At 41.9% G+C, this 10,972-nt stretch overlaps 1 protein-coding gene across 1 annotated transcript; it reads left to right on the forward strand.

Annotated features, from left to right (window-relative positions):
• The first annotated feature begins 431 nt into the window (after positions 1-431).
• On the forward strand, positions 432-1,403 carry LOC124095423 (olfactory receptor 6N2-like). The gene has a single exon (XM_046448549.1). It carries the CDS (start codon positions 432-434, stop codon positions 1,401-1,403), a length of 972 nt encoding a protein of 323 aa, XP_046304505.1.
• Positions 1,404-10,972: the final 9,569 nt, after the last annotated feature.

A 10,972-nucleotide genomic window follows, 5' to 3' on the forward strand; every position in this document is an offset into this window, starting at 1 on the left:
GATTTCAGGATAATTCATAAATTGCTGGGGATTTTATGCCAAAGAAGTTGGCATCAACATATCAACATATGATTTAATCTATATGTGGAAGTAAAGCATGTCACATGCTCAGTCTAGAAAGATCCATAGATTCAGAGACTTCTCCTCTAATTCTTGGGAATTATGGGAACTCCTGGGAAATGTGGCATATCTATTTCAATTAGGGGAGAAAGATGGCCTTGAATATTCAGTATTCTACTTTTTAAGAAATATAGTACTCGTCACTGTTTAGAAATTGAGAGGTAGCCAAGGAGTAAGCAGAAGGGAATATTGAGAGACTGAACGTCCATAGTGGTTGGCCAGAGATAACTAGATAACCACATAACCCAGGACATCTAAGATCTTCAAACAACCCCCTCCCCTTTCCTTGTCCAGTTGACTCAACTGGCTGAATGGAGAAAGTCAACCGCACATTGGTGACTGAATTTGTTTTCCTGAGATTTTCCAACTCCCCACATCTCCAGATGCTCTTCTTCTCCCTCTTCCTCCTGGTCTACCTCTTGTCCTTAGTAGGCAATGCGCTCATTGTGCTCCTTGTGGCCCTGGATGGGCGCCTCCACACTCCCATGTACTTCTTCATCTGCAACCTCTCCTTAGTAGAGCTCTGGTATACCACAGTCACTGTGCCCAAGATGCTGGCCAACTTTCTAAGTGTCCAAGGGGTCATCTCAGTTCCCAGCTGCATCACTCAGTATTACTTCTTCTTCTCCCTGGCTGCCACTGAGCTCTTCATCCTCACCACCATGGCCTTTGACCGCTATGCTGCCATTTGTCGCCCTCTCCATTACCCACTGCTGTTCAGTCCCCAAACGTGTGCGACCCTGGCTGGGATCTGCTGGTTTGTGGGATTCCTCTGTCCCATGTTCCCCTCCTTCCTCCTTGCACAAATTTCTTTTTGCACACCAAACCAGATCAACCACTTCTTCTGTGATGCAGATCAGATTTTCCGCCTTTCCTGCACAGACACATATGTCATTCAAGCAGTGGGCTATGCTTTTAGCACTGTCATTGTCCTAGGAGCCCTGGCCTTTACCATGGCTTCCTATGCCCAAATCCTGGCCACAATCTTAGGTATGGCCTCAGCTGCAGCCCGACGCAAAGCCTTCTCTACCTGCACAGCCCACCTCTCCGTAGTAACCATCTACTTTGGTACCCTCATCTTCATGTATGTCCGCCCAGCAGTAAAATATGAGTCAAACATCAATAAGATTGTGGCTATTTTCTACTCAGTCATCACCCCACTTCTCAGTCCTCTCATCTATACACTCCGTAACAAGGATGTCAAGGAATCTCTGAAGGTGTTGGTGTCCCGGATCCAAAGAGTCTGCCAGGCAAGCAAGCAGCTCGGTGATGAGGCCACATAAGTAACCAGAAGAAAGCAAAGCTGGATGACTAACCAGAATAAAACCTTCTTTACTCATTTTCTTTGTCATGTAGCCTCTTTAAAAAGTATTAAATTTATTTATTTGCCTTGTATGAGTTATCTGTGGCATATTTTAAGTGAAAAAAAAAATCTTCTACAAAGCATACTGTCCATATTCTGCCTGCTCCTTCAATTGGTCAGCTGTTCTTAAGGGGAAAGAAATTGATAATTTCACATTGATATTAGCATAATGAAATGGAAAGGATTTTGTAGTCCTCCCTCAGTTGCTTGCATTAGCGATTCACTAATCTGATAAGAGTTCTGGGGAAGTAATAAAAGAACAATTTTTAAAAAGTAACAAATAACAATAAAAAAGAAACAAAAAATTAAAAAGTAACAAAAAACAATAAAAGAATTCCCTCAGAAGGGAATTTGACTTAATAACATGACTTAATAACAGTAAAGCAATGAACAAGTGTTGATTCATTTGATTACATTAGTCTCCATCAATCATAATTACAATGATAAGCCAAAATACTCATTTTTTAACAAAATGCAGTTCTTTCTGGATATAAAGATAAAAGATGCTCATTATCAATTAGTCAAATGATGCACACTGCGTGACACAGAAAATAAGAGAACATCTTCTAATTTAATCAAGAAAGATTTTAATTTTTCAGTAGCATCCATAATGGTGACTGCAGGATTTTCAACTACTCACAGTAGCCAGGAGTCAACCAAAGTATCCATCAATAGATAAAGAAAATGTGGTTGGTGTGTATTTATGTGTGTGTGGGTGTGCACGTTTGTGTGTGTATATATAAATAGTATATAATATATTTATACATATACAAATATTATTCAGTCCTTTAAAATCAGAAAGTCCTGTCATTTGGGACAACATCAAGGATGAACCTAGATGATATTATGCTAAGTGAAATATACCAGATAAATACTACATGATCTCATTTATATGAACATAAAAAAGTAAAATTCACAAAAGCACATAGTAAAATAGCAGTTGCCAGGGCCTGAGAGTAGATAGGCAGAAATGGGAAGATGTTGGTCCAAGGATACAAAGTTTCAGTTAGGCAAGACAAATAAATTCTGGAGATCTACTACACAGGCATTGACTATAGTTAATAAAAATGTAAATATAAGTAAAAGTTACCAAGAGAGTAAATATTAAATAGTATAATCACAAAAAAAGTATGTGAAGTGATAAATGTTAATTAGCTTCAATTAATCATCTCACAAAGTATACATTTATGTCTCAAAATATAACGTTATAATACATAAATACAAACAACTTTTATTTGTCAATTCTACTTTTATAAAGCTGAAAAAAGAAATTTAAGAGACATTAATTTGAAAGTCTTGATTAGGAATTGCTTATAGCCATTTCAGTCAAAAAGAAAATTTAACTAAACAGTTTGAAATTTTTTAAAACTTACAAATAAAAGATTTTGTTTTCCTATGTATAGTTAGTTACAAATATCAGTCATATGAGCCTGAACTATTGAAAGATCTCTGTTTCAAAGTTTTCCATATTCTGGAGTATGTTTATTAAAATACTAAACTTTCATTAAAATACTAAACTTCTGAAAGCCAGACTATATCACAGATAGGCACTTGATGTTATATCCTTATTTCTTGACAAAATCTTTTTCTTAATTCATTGATACAGAGCCCTTCTTATGCAAGCCTTTGATTGACTTCCAGTGCTATGGGAAACATCTGCATTGCCAGAGCAGCGTGGTATAAAATGCAGTGACAAGAATGTGGGAGTTTCCTTCCTCACTAATTAAAATCAATTGTCTTGTCAAACATCATCAGAAGTGTGAAGTTTTCCTTTTCAACCTTTATTTAGGAAAAAAACTTACCATTTCCAAAACATCAGTAGCCATCATTTTTTTAAATTATAATTCTCTGATAGCATCAACATGAGCAAGGCAAAAAGAAAAGAGCACATTGAGAGATGGCTACAGTTTCACCAGTTGTACACAGAAAAGAAATGTTAAGGGGGAAGGAAGATGGCGGCGAGGGGAGTGCATTACCCCCGTGTGCTGCTTCACTGTGTGGGAGTATGACAAGTCAGGACGGCTAAAGGATATCTTGTTAGGAATTTCCAGCAATAGTGGGGTGCGCCGGAACCTGGAGGAAGGATTTCCTTCGCACGAGGATCGGCTACGGGGACTCAAACGCAAGAGGTTTGTCGCACGGAGGGTAAAACTGCTTATTCAGCAAATCGCCCCGCGGCTAGAGTCTGCAACGCGCGCTGGGATAGAGACGCAGGGTTACAGTGCTGCAGTTTCTGCCAGCCGCGCAAGCACCGCACTCAGGGCTGAATTCTGGGTTCGAGACGGGGAAGGAAGCGGTCCATCTCGGTTCTCCACACCGGTCAGACCACAGAGGAGGCCAGCAGCCACCATGTTGGTAAACTGACGTCACCACACCTGTTTTTGACTGACCGCAGCTCATTCAGCCATAGAACAGGTAATTTCAGGCTGCAATTCGCCTGCGGCTTGCAGACAGATTGCTAGGGTTCAGCGCCTGGGTGCTTCTTAAAATCTGATCTTATCGGAGTGAACACCAAGCGCGGGGCGGCCGAGTTCCGGCTCCCGGAACCGTCCCGGAACCGCCCTGGCTCAGGGCTGCAGAGCCTGCGGAGGCTGCTTCTTGGACCCTGCTACTATCAGAGCATACACCAAGCACTAAGAAGCCGAATTCCGGCTCCCGGAACTGAGCCCGCGGGGACTGCTTCTTGGAGCTTACACTTATAGGAGCTTACACCGAGCACGGAGCGGCCGAGTTCCGGCTCCCGGAACTTCCCTGGACCGGGGCTGGGAGCCCGCGGAAACTGCGTCTCGGTCCGGGTCCTGCTGAGGGCCGGTCAGGACTCACCCGTTGCTTGGGTTGCCCGGCAAGGGGAACGAAATGCTGCCATTCGCATAGGATACCAACATGGCAGAGATCTGATGTCAGCAGAAAGCGGTGGAGGAGAGATCTTCATCAATACCAGCAGTGACATAAGCAGTTGGTCTCCTGGTAAGGGGGGTGAGGCTCAGTCGCCCGAGTCTCCTCAATTTGTCCTCGAGCCAGAGGGAAGGAGCCGGGCCGCCGCCAGCCCCCGGAGCAGGCCCAGCGGCTCGCCAGCGTGGTGACCGCGTGACCCCAATTGGAGAGGGGGCGGAGCGGAGCCGCCACCCACACCCACCAGGTGGGCAGACCCACGACCCAGTAGTACATGGGCGTGGTAGGAGGGGCAGGGCAGAGCCGCCCTTCGCGCTTGCAAGGTAAACAGACCTGTGACAGCCTGGCGGGTCAGGCCCAGTGGCCTGCCAGTGTGGTACACACATCATCCCAACTCGAGTAGGGGCAGAGCAGATCCTTCTCCCACGCCCGGATCAGGCCCTGCCGGTGTGGTGGTCACGTGACCCCAATTGGAGTGGGGGCGGAGCGGAACCGCCACCCGTGCCCGCAGGGTGAGCAGACCAGTGATCAACCTGCAGATCAGGCCCAGGGGTCCGCAGGCGTGGTAGGAGGGGCAGGGCAGATCCGCCGCCCACGCCTTCAAGGTAGGCAGACCTACAACAGACCGGCGGATCAGGCCCAGGAGCCTGCCGGCGTGGTACAAACACCACCCTAATTGGAGTAGTGACAGAGCAGAGTCGCCTCCCTTGCCAGAAACAGGCCCAGCGTCCTGCAGGCGGGGTAGTCACGACACCCCAATTGGAGTAGGGGCAGAGCAGAGCCTCCACCCGTGCCCGAAAGGTGGGCAGATCTGCGACCGACCAGCGGGACAGGCCCAGTGGCCTGCTGGTACGACAGACACGTCACCCCATTTGGAATAGGGGCAGAGTAGAGCTGCCGCCCGCGCCTGCAGGGTAGGCAAACCTGCAACCGACCGGCGGATCAGGCCCGGTGGCCTGCCGGCGTGGTACACTCGTCACCCCAATTGGAGTAGGGGCAGAACAGAGCCGCCACCAGCTCCCAGAACAGGCCCAGTGACCTGCTGGCGTGGTAGCCACGACACCCCAATTGGAATAAGGAGAGAGCAGAGCCGCCGCCCGCACCTGCAGGAAAGATACGCAAGCAGTATGAAAAGACAAGGAAAGAAAGGACCACAAGCAATGCAGGTCAACGCAACTTTAGAAGAGGTAACAGCTGCAGCAGATGGAATGTCAGATAAAGAATTCAGGATATACATGCTTCAGATGATCTGGAGTATCAAGGAAGACATTAAACAGCAAAATCAGACAATGAAAGATCACTTCGACAACGAATTACGCAAACAAATCCAGGAAGCAAAGGATCAACTATACAGGGAGATAGAGGTTATAAAAAACAAGCAATCAGAAATCCTAGAAATGCAGGAAGCAATAAACCAACTTAAAAACTCAATGGAGAATACTACCAGCAGAGTAGAACACTTAGAAGATAGAACATCAGACAATGAAGACAAAGTATTTCAACTGGAAAAGAACATAGACAGCTCAGCAAGACTGTTAAGAAACCATGAGCAGAACATCCAAGAAATATGGGATAACATTAAGAGACCAAACTTAAGAGTCATTGGGATACAGGAAGGGACAGAGTTTCAAACCAAAGGAATGAGCAATCTATTCAATGAAATAATAAGAGAAAACTTCCCAGACGTGAAGAATGAGACAGAATCCCAAATCCTAGAAGCCTACAGGACGCCGAATGTGCAAAATCATAAGAGATCCACACCTAGACACATTATAATGAAGATGCCCAACATACAGAATAAGGAGAGAATTTTAAAAGCTACAAGAGAAAGGAAGCAGATTACATTTAGGGGTAAGCCAATCAGGATAACAGCTGATCTTTCAACACAGACTCTGAAAGCTAGAAGATCCTGGAATAACATATTTCAAACACTGAAAGAAAATGGGTTCCAACCAAGAATTGTGTATCCAGCGAAATTAAGCTTCAGGATGGAGAATGAAATTAAAACCTTCCACGATAAACAAAAGTTTAAAGAATTCGCAGCTAGAAAACCATCTCTTCAAAACATCCTCGCCAAAGCATTACAGGAAGAGGAAATGGAAAATAACAATGAAAACCAACAGTGGGAGGTAGGACAGTAAAGGGGGGGGGAAATAATCAAAGAGGAAAACAAACAATGTTTAGTAACAGAAATAAACAAATATGGCTGGAAGAACAACCCATATCTCAATAATAACCCTAAATGTTAATGGCTTAAACTCACCAATTAAGAGACACAGGCTAGTAGAATGGATCACAAAACAAGACCCAACAATATGCTGCCTACAGGAGACGCATTTGATAGGAAAAGACATACATAGGCTGAAGGTGAAAGGTTGGGAAAAATCATATCACTCATATGGACTTCGGAAACAAGCAGGCGTGTCCATACTCATATCAAATAAAATAGATTTCAAGCCAAAGTTAATCAAAAGAGATAAAGAGGGACACTACATACTGCTTAAGGGAACCATACACCAACAAGACATAACAATCATAAATATTTATGCCCCAAACAATGGTGCAGCTATGTTCGTCAAACAAACTCTTCTCAAGTTCAAGAGTCTAATAGACCACCACACCATAATCATGGGAGACTTCAACACACCTCTCTCGCCACTGGACAGATCTTCCAAACAAAAGTTGAATAAGGAAACTATAGAACTCAATAACACTATTAATAACCTAGACCTAATTGACATATATAGAGTATACCACCCAACATCAAGCAGTTACACTTTTTTCTCAGCAGCACATGGATCCTTCTCAAAAATAGATCATATATTATGTCACAGGGCAACTCTTAGACAATATAAAGGAGTAGAGATAATACCATGCATCTTATCTGATCATAATGGAATGAAACTGAAAATCAACGATAAAAGAAGGAAGGAAAAAGCATACATCAATTGGAGAATGAACAATAGGTTACTGAATGATCAATGGGTTATAGAAGACATCAAGGAGGAAATTAAAAAATTCTTAGAGATAAATGAAAACACAGACACAACATATCGGAATCTATGGGACACATTGAAAGCAGTTCTAAGAGGAAAATTCATTGCTTGGAGTTCATTCCTTAAAAAAAGAAAAAACCAACAAATAAATGATCTCATACTTCATCTCAAAGTCCTTGAAAAAGAAGAGCAAAACAACAGCAAAAGAAGTAGAAGGCAAGAAATAATTAAAATCAGAGCTGAAATTAATGAAATCGAAACAAAAGAAACAATTGAAAAAATTGACAAAACTAAAAGTTGGTTCTTTGAAAAAATAAACAGAATCGACAGACCCTTAGCCATGCTAGCGAAGAGAAGAAGAGAGAGAACTCAAATTACTAGCATACGGGATGAAAAAGGCAATATCACAACAGACACTTCAGAAATACAGAAGATAATCAAAAACTGTTTTGAATCCTTATACTCCAATAAATTAGAAGATAGTGAAGGCATAGATAAATTTCTTAAGTCATATGATCTGCCCAGATTGAGTCAGGAGGATATAGAAAACCTAAACAGACCAATATCAATTGAGGAGATAGAAGAAACCATCAAAAGACTACCAACTAAGAAAAGCCCAGGTCCGGATGGGTATACAGCAGAATTTTACAAAACCTTTAAAGAAGAACTAATACCAATACTTTCCAAGCTACTTCAGGAAATAGAAAAGGAGGGAGAACTTCCAAATTCATTCTATGAGGCCAACATCACCCTGATATCTAAACCAGACAAAGACACTTCAAAGAAAGAAAACTACAGACCAATATCTCTAATGAACCTAGATGCAAAAATCCTCAATAAAATTCTGGCGAATCGGATACAAAAACATATCAAAAAAATTGTACACCATGATCAAGTAGGATTCATCCCTGGGATGCAAGGCTGGTTCAATATACGGAAATCAATAAAAGTTATTCACCACATCAATAGACTTAAAAATAAGAACCATATGATCATCTCGATAGATGCAGAAAAAGCATTCGACAAAGTACAGCATCCCTTTATGTTCAAAACTCTAGAAAAACTAGGGATAGCAGGAACATACCTCAATATTGTAAAAGCAATCTATGCTAAGCCTCAGGCTAGCATCATTCTGAATGGAGAAAAACTGAAGGCATTCCCTCTAAAATCTGGAACAAGACAGGGATGCCCTCTCTCTCCACTTCTCTTCAACATAGTTCTCGAAACACTGGCCAGAGCAATTAGACAGACGAAAGAAATTAAAGGCATAAAAATAGGAAAAGAAGAAATTAAATTATCACTATTTGCAGATGATATGATTCTATATCTAGCAGACCCAAAAGGCTCTACAAAGAAACTATTAGAGCTAATAAATGAATTCAGCAAAGTGGCAGGATTTAAAATCAACACGCATAAATCAAAGGCATTCCTGTATATCAGCGACAAATCCTCTGAAATGGAAATGAGGACAACCACTCCATTCAAAATATCTTCAAAAAAAATAAAATACTTGGGAATCAACCTAACAAAAGAGGTGAAAGACTTATACAATGAAAACTACAGAACCCTAAAGAGAGAAATAGAAGAAGATCTTAGAAGATGGAAAAATATACCCTGTTCATGGATAGGCAGAACTAACATCATCAAAATGGCGATATTACCAAAAGTTCTCTATAGGTTTAATGCAATGCCAATCAAAATCCCAATGGCATTTCTTGTAGAAATAGAGAAAGCAATCATGAAATTCATATGGAAAAATAAAAGACCCAGAATAGCAAAAACAATGCTAAGCAAGAAGTGTGAATCAGGCGGTATAGCGATACCAGACTTCAAACTATACTACAGAGCAATAGTAACAAAAACAGCATGGTACTGGTACCAAAACAGGCGGGTGGACCAATGGTACAGAATAGAGGACACAGAAACCAATCCACAAAACTACAACTATCTTATATTTGATAAAGGGGCCAAAAGCATGCAATGGAGGAAGGATAGCATCTTCAACAAATGGTGCTGGGAAAACTGGAAATCCATATGCAACAAAATGAAACTGAATCCCTTTCTCTCGCCATGCACAAAAGTGAATTCAAAATGGATCAAGGAGCTTGATATCAAATCAGAGACGTGGCGTCTGATAGAAGAAAAAGTTGGCTACGATCTACAGTCGGTGGGGTCGGGCTCCAAATTCCTCAATAGGACACCCATAGCACAAAAGTTAATAACTAGAATCAACAAATGGGACTTACTCAAACTAAAAAGTTTTTTCTCAGCAAAAGAAACAATAAGAGAGGTAAATAGGGAGCCTACATCCTGGGAACAAATCTTTACTCCTCACACTTCAGATAGAGCCCTAATATCCAGAGTATACAAAGAACTCAAAAAATTAGACAATAAGAGAACAAACAACCCAATCAACAAATGGGCCAAGGACCTGAACAGACACTTCTCAGAGGAGGACATACAGTCAATCAACAAGTACATGAAAAAATGCTCAGCATCTCTAGCAGTCAGAGAAATGCAAATCAAAACCACCCTAAGATACCATCTCACTCCAGTAAGATTGGCAGCCATTAGGAAGTCAAACAACAACAAGTGCTGGCGAGGATGTGGGGAAAAGGGTACACTTGTACATTGCTGGTGGGACTGCAAATTGGTGCAGCCAATTTGGAAAGCAGTATGGAGATTTCTTGGAAAGCTGGGAATGGAGCCACCATTTGACCCAGCTATTCCCCTTCTTGGTCTATTCCCTAAAGACCTAAAAAGAGCATGCTACAGGGACACTGCTACATCGATGTTCATAGCAGCACAGTTCACAATAGCAAGACTGTGGAACCAACCTAGATGCCCTTCAATAGATGAATGGATAAAAAAAATGTGGCATTTATACACAATGGAGTATTACTCTGCATTAAAAAATGACAAAATCATAGAATTTACAGGGAAATGGATGGCATTAGAGCAGATTATGCTAAGTGAAGCTAGCCAATCCCTAAAAAACAAATGCCAAATGTCTTCTTTGATATAAGGAAAGTAACTAAGAACAGAGTAGGGACGAAGAACAGGAGAAGAAGATTAACATTTAACAGGGATGAGAGGTGGGAGGGAAAGGGAGAGAGAAGGGAAATTGCACGGTAATGGAAGGAGACCCTCAGGGTTATACAGTGGAGGGGGTAGAGAGAGAGGAGGGGAGGGGAGGGGAGAGGTGGGGAGGGGGGAGGGTGGATGATGGGAAAGGCAGCGGAGCACAACAGACACTAGTATGGCAATTTGTAAATCAATGGATGTGTAACTGATGTGAATCTGCAATTTGTGTATGGGGTGAAGGTGGGAGTTCATAACCCACTTGAATCAAAGTGTGGAATATGATATGTCAAGAAATTTGTAATGTTTTGAACAACCCACAATAAAAAATTTAAAAAAAAAAAAAAAAAAAAAAAGAAATGTTAAGATTGATGTTCCTGAATGATCTATTTCCAAATGTTTAAAGAAAATGGCCTACACCAGGGTAAATCTCATCTTTAACAACTGAACAGCTACCAATTGATATTCAGTTCTTACTGATAATCCGTCTCCCCATACCCAGGGTAGGCAGCTTCACTGA

Source organism: Marmota monax, unplaced genomic scaffold, assembly GCF_021218885.2.
Source record: "Marmota monax isolate L192 unplaced genomic scaffold, Marmota_monax_Labrador192_F-V1.1 WCK01_AAM20220418_F8-fsc00393, whole genome shotgun sequence".
Taxonomy (NCBI): Eukaryota; Metazoa; Chordata; class Mammalia; order Rodentia; family Sciuridae; genus Marmota; species Marmota monax.